Below are 18,914 nucleotides of genomic sequence, written 5' to 3' on the forward strand. Positions count from 1 at the left end.
CGAGGGTAGTCCCAGAAATACCTGACCTGACGTATAGATAGCGGTTGTTGTTTGAAAAGAATGACTATGGTAGAAAGTACCAACCTTATAAAGCTTAAGTTTGAAGTTTGACGACGCTACGTTGTTTAGTATTTGTTTGGCAGCCATCAATAGTGAACGCTCTCAGTGAATTTGTAAACGTGGAAAAAATTGATCATCGTTATGTGATACAATACTTTCATTTGAAAGGCCTCAGTCCAACCAATATGAAAGCGGAGCAAGATTCTACTCTGGGGGAGTCTGCTCCTTCGTTTACAACAGTAAAATATTGGGTGGCAGAGTTTAAACGAGGCCGTACGAGCTGCCAAGACGAACATCGCAGTAGTCGACCAAATGAGGTGACCACGTCAGGAATGGTGAAGAAAATCCACAAAATGGTATTGGATGACCGTCGATTGAAAGTGCGCGAGTTAGCAGACATGGTAGGCATTTCAAAAAGTGCTGTACATCGCATATTGACCGAAAATTTGGACATGAGAAAGCTGTGCGCAAGATGGGTGCCATGATTGGAATAAAAACAGCGTTGTGAGGATGTTTCAATCGAGTGTTTGGCGAAGTTTTACAGCAATAAAGCCGAGTTTTTGCATCGATTCATAACCATGGATAAAACATGGGTCCATCACTTCACACCTGAGCCGAAGGAACAGTCAAAACAATGGACCAAAAGGTGGCTTGATGGCTATTTTGAGGAGCTCGACGATTCCCGCTATAAACAGGGTATCGAAGCTATTGAACATCGCTGGGAAAAGTGTATTGAGCTAAAAGAAGACTATGTGGAGAAATAAAGATATCTTTTCCCAAATTTTTTTTGTTTTCTTTGTTAGGTCAGGTATTTCTGGGACTACCCTCGTAGATCTGGCGGAGAGCTAATTAACACGATTAGCACCGGCGATAACTCCGCGGTCTCGCATGCGAAGTGCCCGCGCCGGTGTTTTACTACAAGCCCGAGATCAGGGGAAGGGGAACGACGGGGGGAGGGGCGAGGAATAGAGTGAAGGACCGTGGCCGATAGCGAGGAAACGCGTAAAAACCGGCGCCGGGTCTTTTACGTCCAGGCGGCGTCGAAATCGGCGGGGAACAACCGCGGCCATTAAGTAGGAAAGATCAAGAAGGAGTATCGGCGCCTGCGAGGGGTGGGCGCGAAATCGGGAGTCCTCGGAGGAGCTGCGTGTTGAAAGTTCACTCGGACGAGCTTCTTCGCGCTGGAACTTGGAAATTGAAGAGGATTTTTCTCGTGTGTCCTCATATCTCGCTGATCCCTTAAATTTTCGGGGAAGAGAGTGAAACCTTCTCGACAAGTTCTGAAATCGCGCTGCACGGAGGGAAATGGGAGAATTTCACGCTGGAATATGGACGACACGGAAATTGTCCGATTGAGGTTACCAGAATGCGCAGTTCGAGTCTTCTGGTTAATTCAAACAGAAATCTGCCATTGTCAATCGGCGGATTTCTGAATCGTCCATATTTTAGCAGAAATTCCATCCGTCCGGCCAGACATTTCTCACGTACGTCACACGCGGTGATGGAAAATATCAGGCGACTAAGAAAGATGGCGCGGTTTTTGTTTGGGTTCAATGCTGGTTGAGTTCACGTCGTTGAGACTTGTCGGGCGTGCTTATGCATATTATATAGTACAGGTTTGCGTGAGTTAATTGATGAACTTTGTCGCGGCGTGATTATGCGTCATTTTCAAATGTCTGTTGAATCGAGTGTAGCTCGAGCACATTTGCTTTATGGATTTAAATCGGTGATGAGTCACTTAAGGAATTAGGCCATCTTGGATGGGTTAAAATCATTGTCATTTCCGGGAACTTTTTCTGAGGACATAATAAAAGAAATACTAAAATGAAAATAAGATATTTATTAAGCAACTCTTGAAGGAAAAAGAGCATTTTTTTGTGAATATTTTAAACAAAATGGCGCCGAGACACTGGGAGCCCTTTTTGAATTTAGAAATATTTATTTTTGTGGAAATGAAAAACACTTGAAAAAAAATTTCATGTTCTGACCTAAAAGTTTCGTGCAAAAATGTTAATTGCAAAAAAAGTTTTTAATATTTCGCAAAATCCATATGTACTTCTTCAGTTTCTAGTATCTAAATAATAAACATTTTTTCACTTTTGTTTTATGTCCAATACTGTAGCCGTGAGACTAAACACCGCTGAGAGCGTCGGTCAGAAAGTGTCTCGGCTTCAACGCCGCCATTTTGTTTAAAATATCTATAAAAAAAATAATTTTTTTCCTTTAACCCATTAACTGCTGAGATATTAAATGACCAGTATGACCCTCTTTGCTGAGTAATTTTTACAATTATAAAATGTTTTATAATGATATAAGATTATGCAAAAATGTACATATATACCGGCTCTCTTTTCTTTTTCTTTATGCCAATGTACGTAGTATTTGAACATACATGACAATGCCTAGTGGCATTGTAACAAGGCCGCCATTTTCTTTCCACACTCGAGTTATCTCGACCGTAGCAGTTAAAGGGTTAAAGAGTTGCTTAATAAATACTTTATTTTCATTTTTGTATTTCTTTTGTTATGTCTTTAGAAAAAATTCCTGGAGATGACTGATTTTGACCCGTCCAAGGTGGCCTAACCCCTTAAAGATGCGGCACGTTCAGAAGAATTATTGATAATGCATTATTGATAACGAAGGGTTACCAATGACTTATTTATATATTATAAAATTTATTCGTATATCGATTGAGACATTTTTTCTGAAAACTTCCGCCCTCATTTGATTTTTAATCAACGCAAAATCGCACGGACTTTTTTGGTTGCCCAATGACAATAAGAAAAAAATACGAAGGAGGAGGGAAAGACAGTCTAATCGAACGGACGATGTTCCGCGTCTGATTGCAGAGTGGAAAGCTCAGCGCTGCAGTTGGTGTGCCCGCTGGATTCTCGTCCGGTGCAGCTAATCTTCCGAGGATTGCAGGTGGTCAGGGAGAAGCGAGCGCTCCTCCGAGATGTCTCGGGGGTCGTCAAGCCGGGCGAATTATTGGCCGTTATGGGCCCTTCAGGTATGTAAATGCGGCGGATCTCGCGCGTCTTCTCGAGCATCGCACGCGTTAAAAGTCCTTTTTTAACAGAACGGCATAAAATAGTATAGGATGCGGTGTTAGGCATTACAGATATCAATATTCTTCAGAAATCTGAAGATCACGTCAGTGCACAATGGGCCAGAAGTCCACTGTGGTTGGCCAAAATGCAATTTTTTGAACTTACATGAAATCAAACATTTGTGATATTATCTATTTATATACACTTTCCTACAGTAAATGTTGAAATATTGTTGTTTTATGTTAATTGGTATTGCTTGTGGAAAGATTTGAATGTAAAAAACTGTGTTTGCAAATCTAAACGTTCTATGACTTTCGTACACCTTTTGTTATGAATCTTTTCTTATCAGATATTATATCAGGACATTCCTATTATTAAATTGAACAAATAAAGTTATTTTTATCAATATATGAAGTTCTTCATGGTACATTGACTTTGTTTCGTCTGATAAAACTAATAATTTCAAATCTTATAGTACACTTGTTCAATTTCAAATGAAACTTTCCTGAATGAACCTGAATGAAACTTTCCTGAATGAAACTGAGCTTCCCCTCTAAAATCAATCATATGATACGTCAAATTGCTCGTAAGGATATGCACTATAACTTGAATAGGCGCCTTTTTGTCGATTTTTGATTACAACGCCAGAGAAAAATCATATTTGATACCGTAAGTCGCACTTACTTGAATACATGGTAAGCTAGAAGATCCTAAGAACTATCGAGAATTCGAGATTTTGTCAAATTTGTTTCCAAACTGATAAGAATAGTGTTTCAAAGTTGCCGATTTTGAATTCATTCATCGCGATGCGATGTCATGTCTCCAGATATCTTAACCCCTTCGCTGTGGACACCTAAATTGCACAAGTGGGCCCAAACTGCGCAGCATAAAGTAATAAGTCAAATGTGACAAATAAATATGTACAAACGGTTTTCGAGGTCGCTGAATAAGAATCTGTTGTTAAAATTTCAAAATTCAAAATGGTTGATCCAATATGGCGGCCAAAAAAATTAAAATCTATCTGATTGCTATGAAACTCGGTATCTAGGCATTTTTCGGATCGCTGAATACGAATCTGTGGTCAAAATTTCAAAATTCAAAATGGTGGTTCCAATATGACAGCTAAAATAATAATAATAATAATAATAATGAATCTTCAATGTTGAATTAAAAATTTTTTACTCCAGCAAAGTCAAAATAATCGTCCGCCATACTGGATCCACCATTTTAAATTTATGATTTTTGAATACGGATTTAAAATCAACGACCCCGAAAACCTACTAATACCAAATTTCAGCACATTTGGACCATTTTTAGTATTTTCATCCGCCATATTGCATCCGCCATTTTGAATTTCGAAATTTGGACATCAGAAATGGAATCAGCGATGCCGAAAACCTTATATAATCATGTAATTGCTAGATATTTACATGTGTTTAACAAGATATGAATTTTGGCCAGTGTCACCGGTCTCCTGGCCCACTGTGCAGTGTGAAGAAAAAGGGAGCTACTGGATTATTCCGCTATTACGTAAACGTGTTCGCAATTTTTTTTCAGAAACCAGACTGACAATACTGAACTTCATTTACCACGAGGTAACTTGAAAATGATGAGACATTCCGTAAGCTCGTATGACCCCGAGTCGAAATTCCGGCCCTACTTTCGACCTGGACTATCCAACGTCTGTAGATTTTGGAGAAACAATGAAGACGAAATTTCTATAGAGACGGAAGTCCTGTTGAGCGCCTGCCAATAACAGAAAACGCGCAATTTGCCATTAGTAGCAGGTTCAGAACTCGCTTTGCCTGGATACAATCAAAATGGATTGGGATGTAGATCTCAGAGTACTGAATCAGCGTTAAAGCGACTATTGAGAGATAGAGAGAAAAGTTGGAAGTAGAATCAAAACTTCGACAGATTATTAAATATGCTTTACTCAACGATGCATCCTTCGCAAATACATTTTTATAAATTACAGTTTTCCTTTTTTTCACTGTGAAAGTCTCTAGTTCTTTCGATCTCCACATTCCAAATCTGGCAGCCCTCAAATCAGGTCGCGTGATCTGAGACTGACAGCCGCGCTCATTGAGTTAAATCGGCGCTCGATAAAACATCTAGGTCGAAAGTAGGATCAAAATCGACTCGGCCGTCTTTCGTTACATTCGCGCCTTTTTCTTTCGTGAACATTTTGGTTCGGCCCGCTCGACGACCACGAGGTGCCGTAACTCGCGTAGGCTCTTTCTCGGGCTCTTTCTCGCTCTTTCGGTTCGCGGCCGCGTTATTCCTCGTGCGGGGTCTCAATCACGTAAACGTCGCGCAGAAAGTCCGCTTCTATTTTTAACGCTTTTATGTGCAGCGGCGAAATATATATAGAGGAGAAGGTGATATGGTGTTATGGCCCTCCCCTTCGCATTTTGCACAATAACTTTGTCAATAATCAATATTTTAAAGAGAGAACTGAATGATTACATTGTTCACAGTATTGTTTTACAGATTATAGACTCAAATTTACGTAATGTCTATTATTTAGAATGTTATTTATAAAAATACGTGGCAACACAGCGTAATAGGTCGGCGAGGAAATAGGATAGTAATGTGGCCTCCCACTAAAACTGATACAAAAAATGGATTTTGTTTAAAATAACACAAAGAGTGTTTAGTTACGAAGTTGTGGTATATTTATCCAAATTAAACTCTTAGAAGGGGAATAATAATGAATACAACTGCAAGTTTTTAATGTGGTAATTGACTTACTTGTTGGAAAATACAATCTGCCAGAGAGGCAGCGGAGTAATGCAAACATAAGTGCAACAATAGGCTACAGATTAGAATCGGCTTGAATCTAATGATTACTTTGATATAAAAACTTCGAAAAAGAGGCAGTATTTATCAGCACTGTTATGGGGCCACATTAGCGAAGTGTCATGCTATTTCATTTAACTTTGCACAACTTGAAAGATGTACAGCCGAGGAGAATATCAAGTAACGAGCAAAATACTCAATTGTACATATATTCGTGTGACAATGCGCTCGAGTAATTTGAAGATAAAAATTTAAAAATAACGATGAAACACGTCTAATTAAATGCTAAAATGTGCCTTGAGAAACAGTTCGAAACGCTCGAAAGTAAAAATGCGTTGTAAAAAGTGTTAGCTATTGTCTATTGATATATTAGCGTCACTACGCTAATGGCGAACTATTAAACAAATGACTCCATAAGTAATAATTGGAATTCGCTACCTAATGATGGAGATACAGCAGAGTGGCCATAATAGCTACAAGGTCCATAATACCATCTTCTCCTCTTATATTTAAAAAAGGGTTCAGGACTTTAAAGGCAGATAATACCCACAAAATACAGAAAGAAAGTCCCGATAAACATGGGTCGAAAAATTAATATTATCGGAACAATTATTTATTTTAATTAAAGCAAATGACTGGCTCGCTTCTGGTGCTTGCAAAGATTTCGTACATGTCCTCCTATTTCTACACCTGTTATATTATATAGTTTCTATCAGAATTCTATGACCTTCAGCCGCCATTTTCTTCTGATTAAAAAACAAAAGCAACGCATGCCGAAAATGCTCTTTAGGAGGAAACTTTATTTTTAAGATAGTATCAACACGATTTTTACTGCGTCTATTGTTTGTAAATGACTAAATATCTTAGATTAATATTAATATTAAACATTAAGAAACAGTAGCTGTGATTGGAATGTCTTCGACGAAACTGACATTAGCGCCATCTCTTGCAAACCCCTCAAAACTAAATCTTACTCCTAATATATTTTCGTATTATAGAATTGCGAGCTCTTTCAAAAATTCCTGGTTCTGTTCTAACTGTCTGATGGGCATTTTGTATTTCCTGACGTAATTTGTGCAACATTTAAATAGATCCTTGAAAGAAGGATTGGACGGGGTGGACCATAGTCTGATGACTCCCTCGTTCTCCTGATTAAAATCCCGTAGACTTTTCTTTACGGGGATTTCTTAAGAGAGTATGGTGTACTCTTCACCGATAAATAACACCAATTACATCAAAGAATGCAAAATGTCCGGCAAAGACCGTGGAATAAGTCACTTGCTTGAATTAAAACAAGCAACTGTTCACAACTGCGACATTATTAATTTTTCGGCTCATGTTTGTCAGGACATCTTTCCTCCATTTTATACTATCTGCCTTTAAGGTCCTATACCTTTTTTTAAACACCCTGTATTATATATAAGTATTAGGTGTACAAATGAATAATCCAAATTATTTTAAGCAGTTATGAAATCAATTTTAAATTGAATAGATTTTCCCGCTCTTTTGTGATTATGCAATGTTGACATATAGCTATTAAAAAGAACATATAGTTTGGCGAAAGGCTCAACATAACCTTGAAAAGTATTCAGTTCAGTACAGTCGAAAATGGCAACAGATAAGGTGCATATCCGACATTGCATTCTTTACGAATTCCAACAAGGAAAAAATGCTGCAAGAGCGTGCGAATCGATTTGTTCCTTTCTCGGCGAAGGTGTTGTATCGTACGATGTGTGCGCATTTTGGTTTAAGCAGTTTAAAAGCGGTAATTTCAGTCTAATCGACAAACAACGCCCTGGAAGCCCTCCGAAGTGCGATAATGATGATTTGGAACAACTGCTCGCTGAGAATTCGGCACAAACACAAAAAGAGCTTGCAGAACAGTTGGGAGTAACGCAGCAAACGATTTCCAAACGCCTACATGAGATGGGAAAGATCCAGAAAGAAGGAAAATGGGTGCCTAACCGCATGAACTCACTGAAACCAACAAAAATCAACAAGTGGCAGCGTGTCTTTCTCTTCTCAATAAGCAGCGTCGAAAGCAGCTTTCTTGTGGAAAATCGTTACGGGCGATGAGAAATGGATACTCTATGACAATCCGAAACGCAGAAAGTCATGGGTAAATCCCGGCGAATCATCAAAATCGGTCGCGAAACCCAATCGCTTCGGAAAGAAGGTTCTTCTCTGCATTTGGTGGGATATCAAGGGCGTGCTTTATTATGAGTTGTTGGAACCGGGTGAAACAGTTACTGCGGACTGCTACCAACGTCAATTAATCTGCTTGAGTCAAGAATTGGAACGAAAACGCCCGTATACTGGCAAAGGAGAACCAGTCCAGTAAAATTGTTGCATGACAACGCCAGGCCACACATTGCTTCCAATACAAAAGACACCATAACGAGTCTTGGCTGGGACGTCTTGCAGCACGGCCGGCGTATTCACCAGACATTGCTCCATCCGATTATCACTTGTTCCGGTCAATGCAACACGCCTTGTCCGAAATGCCCTTCCAATCAGTGGATGAGATCCGAAAATGGCTTTATCGTATCCAAAGACGTAACATTTTTCCGAGATGGAATTCATCAGCTGCCTGAAAGATAGCTTAAAGTTATAGAAAGCAACGGCGAATACTTTGATTGAACAATTTAATTTACTTTCTTTTAAAATAAACCTTGAATGTAGCTGGAAAAAATTGGATTATTCATTTGTACACCTAATATGTATGTGTGTATACACAGGCGCATAAACAGGAGGGGGGTAGGGAAGAACGGCAGTTTCGCCGGGCTGGGGAATATTTATCGCCGCCAACGGCGAGAAAGTCCGCGCGCGCGATCGTTTTCGACGCATCGCGCGAGCGCGTCTAGCAAGAATCTACCGATCTTAATTATTTCGACGTGAAGTTCCGGCCCCGTTTCCCTCAGAGTCGCGCGTGCGCGCGGCAACTTTACGACGCAATTAGAGGCAAGCTCGTGATTCTCGCGAGCTTCCTTTTTTGTTTTTCTTTTTACCTCACCGTCGCTCTAAGGGAATGCCAAAGTGGACGATGAACTCCGAAAGTAACGATAAGGAACGATCATCCAATTAAGAGACAATACGATCGTGCTGTCCTCTCTTTTCGTATTTCCTCAACACGTGTAGATTTTACATAAACATATGCCGTTCTTTGTTTCGCCATATTCAGCGGAAGATGCTTCGTGTACTTTGAAGCCTTCAAACACAGTCGCGGGAAGACGCAGCGATCTGTGTCCTTTCTCAGCGGAGGAAACAGGAGTCGGCTGCAAAATTTTCGTACCAGTCAGATGTTTATTACGCTGTTATTACGCTGAATCGAGGTGTCAGCTTCTCCAAATTTCTCATCACTTTCTGTCGCGCGTTGAGCAACGCTGCGGTGCATTTTGCACGTTGTACTTTTATCGTGCAAGAAGCATCTATAATTCCGTGCGAGCGACGTCTCGTGAGGAGAGTCGGTGGAGTCTTCAAATATGGCGTCCCCTTAACTCGGGCATCCCGTGAATGCGCAGTAGGCGCTCGCGACGTCGCGGTGATTACTATGTATTTTAATCTTCCGTCGGATGCGCGATGCGCTTGACAGGCGTGTTTTATAGTTGCTATTTTAGGAGGGCGTCTGCGCGAAAGTCTTCTCTCTTACAATCTCCTCGGGTCATTTGTTTGTCTGTCATTTCAATTTGGTCATTTCTATCGGATGTTATCAGATATTTTACGTATATTTTACGAGACTTTACATTGTTTTATATACAAAATTTTTAGGTTAGTCTGTACTTTCATACAGGGTGTTCCGTAATTCGCGCTCGTCATAGAGCGCAATTTTTCACGAAAGTGTGCAACACTTTTCAACAGAAATGCCGAGGCGTCAAGCTGCGAGATGCGAGTGACCACCGGGGAAGCGGCGCTTCTCGCGAGCTTCGGGGGACTAAATAATCAACAATCTCATTTTCCCCGATCGACTTCCCACGTCGACGTCGAAGCAGTGATTTCAACGGGATTTTAATCCGAGGCGTCGCTTTCCAATCACGCGTACGCGTAATGCCGGCGAACGGTGGTAACGGCGCTCGACATTTTCGCTGAGGGGAGAATCGCCGGGGAATTCTCCCGAGGAACAGACTGCGAATAACGTTCGCGAACTGCAGATCGCGGACATCTTGCACATCGGTCTCGTCGCGCGAAGCTCTTCTTTCCCAATCGAATGATTTAACGCGCGCAAGCCGCGCCTGTCGGCTCGGCAATTAATACGCGAGCAAATCCCCGATAAATCTGCCCGCGAGAGACACCTCGAAATCCCGAGACGCGCGTCCGACAGTCCGCAAATGTTGCTCGCGGCGTGAGAAACGCCGAGCGTGAAAATGCCGCCGCAGGTGGCCGAAACGAGGACGCACACCGCCGCCGTCGGGGATCGCCGTCGGGCTCGCGCGCGCGCGATGATTTTCCACGATGAAAAGACGCGCGCGCGCGTGCGAGTCTTTCGTCATACGCGACACGCTCGCCGACGCGCGACAATAACAATGACAACAACTGCAGCAACAGCAACAGTAGGCTCTCACACGACAGCGGCGCGCAGGCGCTAAATTCTTCGTCTGTCACGTTTGTTGCAGGCTGTGGTAAAACAACACTGCTGAACTGTTTGTCCGGCCGCGTCGGCTTGGACGGCGGTGAGATCTGGCTGAACCGCGAGAGGCTCACCAAACGGTGGCGCAGGAGGATCTGCTACGTACAACAGCAGGACGTTTTTTTCCCCGATCTCACCCTGCGGCAGACGCTCGAGGTAAGTTCGACGACGATCGCCGGCGATTGGTCGCGCGGAAAGAATTTTTCCGAGAGAGGCTGCGTCGCGTTTTCGTACACTGAGAAAGTACGTCTCGGCTGGGCGTATATTATCCCGCGCAAATATTAACATTAACCTGCGTTGGCTTGCTTTTGTACGAGATAAAATAATACGTCGATATTAGAGCGATTATGGATACGCTGCTTGTGGTGCAGAATAAGGAAAATCAGAAATAACACATTGGCGAGGTCTTTTCTTTTCATTTCTCCGGGCATGTTTTTCCTCCAAAAGATAATTCCTGTTAATTAGTAGATAGTAATAGACCTGATACGCGATTAAAAGGTTTAATTATCAGGACCGCGCTTGTACGTCAGTATATTTTTTCTAAGCACAAGTTTGAAATTAAAGATCTGTGAGATTAACTTGGTGGAGTCAAAAATTACTTAAACAAAGACTTGATTAATTAAAGTAGGTTAGAATTAAATTAACTTTCTAAGTTGAAGGTGAAATTACGCAAATCAATATTTATGTTTTATATATAAATAATTTTTTAAATCTCACGTCAAATCCGTGCGATTTTATTTTTCCTTTCCTCTCTCTGAGCATCAATATATTTTTCCTCCAAAAGATTTTTTAATTAGAGTAGATAATAATAGACCTGACACACGATTGAAAAATGTAATTATCACAATCGGGCTTGTATACGCCAATATATTTTTCTAAGCATTAGTTTGAGATTAAAGATCTGTGAGATTAACTTGATGAAGTAAAAAATTACTCAAACAAAGACTTGATTAATTAAGATCGGTTAGAATTGAATTAACTTCCTAAGTTGAAGATGAAATTACGCAAATCAATATTTATATGCTTTGTATATAAATAATTTTTTTAATCCCGTGTCAAATCCATGCGAGATAATTAAAAGATTTTGCTAGAAAAAAATATTGGTGCCTAGGGGAAAAAAACAAAATGTTGGCAATATTAATCTCTATTGTTCTTATTCTACATTGTAAACACAGCCCGTGGCGACTCCAACATCGATGGATTAGTTTAGCTTGTACAAAAAGAAGCCAGCAAATTCACGTTAATGCATTTTAAAAGAACCGCCTTAGATTAAAAGTAAACTCTTGTCAAATTAGCTTGAAAGTTGTGAATTTTTTAACTTTTTAATTTAACTTTCAACTGATCAAGTAGTTATTATAAACGACCCTGTTTTACGAAACGTCTGAAAGTAGCATGAGCAATTATTTTGCACGCGGTATATAAATTTTAAACTCGGAAAGATACATCCGAACAAAACATCAATTAGCGTGGTCTATCTATTATTCAATAAATATTTTCTCCGTGTACACAAAACAAAGAGATGCACAAGCTTCGACGTTAATTCCTTATCAAGTGTCTCGTTTCGTTATAGAACCATGTTCGCTTGCTGCGGATGTTTTCTACCTTTTACCGGGTGAGGGGGGGGGTAAAGCGCATCGCTTCATCGCTAATTAAACGTTGAAGGAAGATGAAACGATGCTTTCGGCGTCACGAGAAAGCGCCCGAAGCGAACGCAGTCATTGAACGATTGACCGGCGTTGGGCTCTAATCGATTAAAATAGCGGTTGACTAAACATCAACATCCATAATTAATCAATTGTCGATAATTATACACATGACGATACATGTAATAATTTCGCACATGTTGTCTCTCGTATTTAGATTGACGAAATTAATTATTGGTCGGTAAATATATATATATATATATAATCAAATTAGAATGATCGTTTATTATATAGATATTTTTTTTCGGTCCATTTCCATCGATCAATGCCCAACACTGTGCGATCGCTCTACGAAAATCGGCGGAATGTTGGATGCATTTCTGTTCCACCCCGAAATGAAGAAGGAGAACCCCGTGTCGGGGCGATCACTGCGCGTTTCCTCGTTTTCCACGAAAATCCTCGGCCACCGGGCGTGCCAAGATAGCCACGTGCGCGCGCGCCTTTCACTCGATATTCATCACGACCCACGCGGCCGGTAGGTGGGAATTAGGAGGACACCCTGTACGCGAAGATCGCGGGGAATGCAAATGCGGGCTAGAAGCCAATGCACTCTGCCGCTCGCTCGCGCGCACGCGCGCCGCACTTGGAGGATTTAAGAGGTCTCGAGAAAATGAACGCGGACAGATATGTGCTTTGTCGTTCAGCCACTAATTGAATAAATATGTCGGTACGCGAGTGTGCGTGCCAGCGAGCAAGACATCGCGTAGTATCGTGCGCGAAAGAAATTGCAACGGGAACGACGTACGGGCCGGTCGTTCTCGCGGAGTAAAGGCTGATTCTCACCGCCCGCCTGAGCAGCAGACAGCAGTCTGTCAGCTCCCACAGTGAACTCTAACCTAACCTAACCTAACCCTAAGCTAACCCTAACTGGCATACATGCGAAGCGATGGCGGCCGATCCTGCCGGATTGGAATTGTCTTTGCTTCGCAAATTTGGTGGGCTAATTAAAATATAGTAGATTAGGAAAAGGCGGATTGTACGTACCTTTCTCTGAGGTTCAGCGTCGTCAGACGTTCAGATAACCCGAGTCGAAATTTTAGTTCTATTTCCGACATGGACTGCCCAACATTGAGAAGTTTTGGAGAATCGATGGGAGATTTAATTTATATAGGAACTGAAGTTCTACTTAACTCTAAATCGCATGAAACATAATTTGCCACTTGTGGGTTCATAAAAAAACAAAACTGTAGGTCATGCAGGATTAAAAATCGTTGATGTAGACTTAAGAGTATTGGTGATAAATGGATATCGAGGTCGAAAATAGAGTTAAAATTTCGATCCGAGAAGTTCCAGAGTATTAAGCATTCCTTATTCGTCGCTATATTCCGCGAAAAATATTTTTACAAACCACATTTTCCTAGTTTTTTTTGCAAGTTCTTCGATCTTTAAATTTCAAACCCGGCAATCCCGCTCAAATCGAATCACGTGATTTGAAAATACTAACCGCATTCGTCCCAGTTTGCATAGAGTTCACCCTGGTTCCGTGAAATCTTTTGTTTTAACCGAATTGTCTCCAGTCTGCGCCGCCTAGACGAATAGTGAGAATCCGGCTTAACTCAGCGCGATTGCACAACGCCCCGGGGAATACGTGAAGGGAGATTAACAAATAACAAGCGATTTAAGAACGGGAAAAGGAAGATCCGCGAGCTTTATTTTCTTATCGTCACCGCGCATCGGAGGCGAACGCCCAAATAATCCGGCTTTGCATTCCACGATCGATCGGTCGCGATCGAACGGATTCAGACAGCTTGTTCTACATCTCGCGACTATGATTTCTCCCCCTTTCTCTCCCTTTTTCTCCTCTTTTCCGATCTTGTCAAAAACAAATATGCAACAGGCTCAAAGAAATAGCGAAGGAAAATTATAATATTGATGTGTAATGTTACTATTACTTACAATGTTTACTGGGTAATTATACGATCGTAATTATCAATTAAACAGGGGAAATATGGAGTAAGATATTTAAGGAAAGACAGATGAACATAAAAAATAATAAAAAAACAATAAAATAATAATAGTAATGAAGAACGATATAATAATAATTATTATTATAAATAATAAAATAATAGTAAATAAAATAACGACAACAAACATGATAAACAAAATAATAAAATAAATAATAAAAGAATAAAATAAAACGAAGTGAAAATAAAACCACAGACGCTCATAGAGCGCGCTAGTCAAATTAGAACGACCAAGCGCGGCCTCGCAGGAGAAAAGATTAATTATTTACTGGTAGGCTCAATATAAATATTCGCACAGGGAAAGAGAGCGCGAGAGAGAAGAGGCGAAGCAAGGAGGAGGAGCAAGCGAAGAGAGAGAGAGAGAGAGAGAGGAGAGAGAGAGAGAGAGAGAGAGAGAGAGAGAGGAGAGAGAGGAGAGAGAGGAGAGAGAGAGAGAAAAGAGGCGTCACGTGTGGCGCCCACACGTGCACGCGCTCGTACCTACGCGGCACGCGCGCGAAAAGGCGGCGATACCGCGCCATCGTGATCGTCTAGTCGCGACCGTTAGCGGGGAACGGCGATCCGGAGGGCCGCGCGTGGTATCGCGCTCGCGCCCGGTGACGTCATAACTCGGTCAGTGAACCGGCGAGAGCGCGCGGCGTGTGCGTCTTACGGTTTCGAAAACATTTGGCGCCGCGTCTATACGCGCAGAGAGGCACGTTCCACCACGACACCGGACACGCCGCTCCGTTCCGCGCCTCTGCGCCGCGCGGGATGATGACACTTTCTCTCGCTCGTGCAGCGGAGCTTCTCCTCTTCTCTCTTCTCCTCTCCTCTCCTCTCCTTTCTCGGCCGATCTTTCTTACCTCTGCCCGCCGCCCGCCGCTTCCTCTCTCTTTCCGTGTTGAGATCGCGCGCGCTATCCTATTATCTACGGTCGCGCCTAACGGCCCACGAAACACTCGCCTGGCCAACTCGGCCGCGCCCGAGGTCCTCGCACGTATATAACACAACGTCTCGGCGTGACCCTTCACCCCCAGGCGGCCAGTGACGCCTGCGTTCAGCAGAAAGAGAACGCGCGCGCAGGCTGATTATTGCCTGCGACTGAAATATCCCAGGCGGACTTTTATGATTATTACGATGCTAATTGGGTTATGTAATATTGCACACAAAGAGGGAGAGGGAGAGAGACATTTACGGTGCTGAGAGGAAAAAAACACAGAAAGAGAGAGAGATGGTTAAGGATGGGAAGATAAGCGTAAAATGGAAGTAAAATTTAATCAGTTAATACAAATAGAGACAATCGACGGTGGAAACCTGGTAATTTTTCGAATTACATTTATGACGCGCGAGTATGTTGTATCGAGTAAAGTGTAAATTTTGCGTTGCATCGAGACAGCCACTGCATTTACTGAAAATTACACTCGGATGTTTACACTGCATTTTACAACGACGTATCGTTTGGAGCAAATTTTGCCGTTATTAATTTCTCCCGTCACCCTGTGCGGTATAAATACGAGCGTTTCATATGAGTCGCTTATAACAGATGCGAGCTTTATAAACCGACAAACAAAGTTGTTTACCGAATTTACCGCTGTCTGTTAGAGATGTTTGTAAATCCCTGATACACTGATCCCTGATACAGAGAAAGAGAACAGTTAATCTCACCAAAATTATGTCATTTCCGGCGTCTCTTACAACTGTCTTCCTGCTGTCTTCAAGCAACAAAACGGTAGAGGAGAAGGAGGTATCCGCGGCCCGGGTAGATATAAAACGGTCCTTCTTAGTATCTCCGCTGTTCGATGGTGGATTCTGGAGATTACTTATGGAATCACATTAGGTTAGGACTACTTTTATCAAGCTCCGGCTTGCTAAACTAACCTTGCAGGATTCCAACTGATATTGCTGCTTTCTTCCACATTTTTTATTTTTTCTCACAGTGACTTCAGTTGGAATCTTGCAAGATTATTAAAACGGCTAGCAGTTTGATAAAAGTAGCCCTTGGAGCCGTCGCACACAAAATGACATAGATGCATATACGTAGCATATAAGATCATCTCGACCAATGAGCGTCTAGGGAAAAGTTATGTTACGCTCTGTAAATCAACATGGCAACTTTTTCCTGTAGATGCTAATTAGATTTCCCTTTAGATGCTCATTGGTCGAGGCGGGTTTATGCCATGCATATGCATCTGTGTCATTTTGTGCGCGATGGCTCTTGAGTAGGCCATTTTTACGCAATGGCGCCAGTATACACAGTAGCTTGTACCGAAGAGACAAGTAACTTTCTGCTGACAAGACAAAAAAATACATAAAAATTCCCAAGTATCAAACACTTTTCGTCGGTATATACTCAAAAGCGTACGCTAATCAGCAGCAACGAGCGGCAAGAAGCGCTCACTTCTGCAGCCAATGACCCGGTGCGTCTCGCAGGTCGATATCCTGGGTCCTCGTCGGCGACGGATGATTCGCGATAAACAAAATTCGCGAGCACGCCGGAAGATGTCGCGCGCGCGCGCGCGAGCCACTTTGTATCTCTTTATATCTCGCGTCTCGATCTCGCGATTTTTCGATCCGATTAGCAGAGAGAAGGAGAGGGGAAGAACCCCATCTCAGGGATGTCGGGTAATTAAGGAAAGGGCGCAGCAAGAAAATGGCATACTTTGAAGGGAGGGGGCTGATATATGGGGCGCGCTGATAAGGAAGCTAATCGACTAATCGAATGAGGTCCAGTTCTAGCCGGGTGTATCATCTCGCTGTCTGTATATTTAGACATAACTGGTATTCCCGTGAGCAGCGCACAATATCATCTCAGGCGCACTTTCTCTCTCCGCGTAACGGGCCTGCTTGTGTAACGGCACGAGGAGAATGAAGAGAACGCTGAGAAACGGTACGTCCGTCCTCGGTCCCGGCCTTTAGATCCGTACGGGCCGCTGTTGTCGATCGCGAGCGTGAAGGATGGCCCGTCGCGGGCCGCGTCGGGCCCCGATGACGTGTTAACCGAGAGGCCCCGACGCTCCGCAGGCTCCGTTAGAGGCGGATTCGTTTGGAATTATGACGGAGGCGAAGGTTGCCTCTCGTTGCCTAACCGAGCAGGTTTGTGCGTGTGAATTGAGCAGCGGATTTGTCCGTCGACTTTTGAGACGTCCTGTAGAGTATACGGTTTTGATTTTGTAAGGTTGCTTCATTTGCGCAATATTTGTGGTCAGTTGTAAGCCGGACTCCTCTGCGAGGACTCGATTGGCTACTCCTTCGTCGTCTACATGCATAATAGAAGGGCATTATACCGGGTGATCCGTTCGAAATGCTCAGCTAGAATATCGCGGTTTCAAGATGGCGATAAATCAGTGACCTTGATCTAACCTTGGTCCGACCTTGTGCAGCACTATTTTTCCGGAGTATTTTAGGTGGGTCATCCTGCCTATGGCATCTGTTTCTTCCAAGTTGTTCACATAAGACTCGTATTTATAGCATAGAACAAAAACAGAATTAACAAACAGAAAACAGAGATACGAAAAAGATACAAAAAACATGCTGGAGGCGCTAAATTCGGCTCGGGGAAATGTAAAAATGTAACGATGAATTCGCTACGAATTCATTTTATCACGTTAATTGAACGGCACATCTACTACGAAAATATAATTGGAAGACTGTGAACTTTCCATCGTTGATTGTCTCTCACGTCGTGATAATCACGAAAGTCTGGACGGGAACCGGCCGATTCCCCCTTCTCCGATTTTCGACGCCCGAAATTCAAAAGTCCGGAACATCGTGCGTATGCGCACGTACGCGCGTACGTGTGTGTGTGTGTGTGTGTGTGTGCGTGCCTACGCGCGTAACGGTACGCCGCACACGCGTTTGTCCGACGACTCATGTTATCGATACTCCATTGACAGCAGTGATAACATCGCAGCGCGATCTCGCGCGCGCCATCTTGATCGACGACGGATCGTGAAATTCGGTGATCGAGCGAGAAGCTCGAACCTCGAACATTTTTCGATCGCGAGACATCGGAATTTGAATCGACCCAATTTCGAAAAGGTTAAGATTACATCGCGGGCTTATATCATCCATCCATTCCGTCGCGCGCGACACATTGACGAGATTCCGGTTTCACGTGACGTTGCACGGAGCGCGGTATGTGATTTAAATTCGTGTACCGCTACTTTGAAAAGCAGGTTCCCTACTGACGAGTCCGCGTGCGTCCGACTGTCTGTTTTCTCTGAGAGTGAGGGAGAGAGAGAGAGAGAGAGAGAGAGGGGGGGGGGGGAAGAGAGAGAGAGAGAGAGAGAGAGAGAGAGAGAGAGAGAGAGAGAATATTATTTTATTGCTGAAGAAAGTGATTACTTCGTTTACGTTTCTTCTTTTACTTTCAACAAAGAAATATTTTCTTGATAATATTTTCCGAAATAATAGTCTTAAAATACATTGAAAATTTTCGAAAACGTTGGCTAAGCTCATTTTATTATATTACTCCAGAGAAGAATTTTTATTCCCTTTTTAAGAATATTATAAAACTTCTATTTTCTAGGAAGCAAACTGAAGTTCGGTTTTAATTTAATTAATTTTCTCGCGCTTGCAATAATTTAATTTAATTTTTTCACGTTTTTCCCATTTCACATATTCTTATTTCACATGTTCACATTTTAATTTAATATTCTCTATTGAATTTACTAAGGGATACAGAACGTATTTTGGACAAATTTGATACAAGCTGCTGGAATATATTTGA

The 18,914-nt window shown here is 42.4% G+C and overlaps 1 protein-coding gene across 1 annotated transcript in view; it reads left to right on the top strand.

Annotated features, from left to right (window-relative positions):
* The window catches only part of E23 (ABC transporter G family member E23), a 272,519-nt gene that overhangs the window by 222,043 nt on the left and 31,562 nt on the right, over window positions 1-18,914 (top strand). The window contains exons 3-4 of the mRNA XM_011143333.3: window positions 2,910-3,070; window positions 10,523-10,692. Coding sequence (XP_011141635.1) covers window positions 2,910-3,070; window positions 10,523-10,692 — 331 coding nt within the window. The remainder of the gene's footprint in view (window positions 1-2,909; window positions 3,071-10,522; window positions 10,693-18,914) is intronic.

Source organism: Harpegnathos saltator, unplaced genomic scaffold (assembly GCF_003227715.2).
Source record: "Harpegnathos saltator strain DR-91 unplaced genomic scaffold, Hsal_v8.6 scaffold26, whole genome shotgun sequence".
Lineage (NCBI taxonomy): Eukaryota > Metazoa > Arthropoda > Insecta > Hymenoptera > Formicidae > Harpegnathos > Harpegnathos saltator.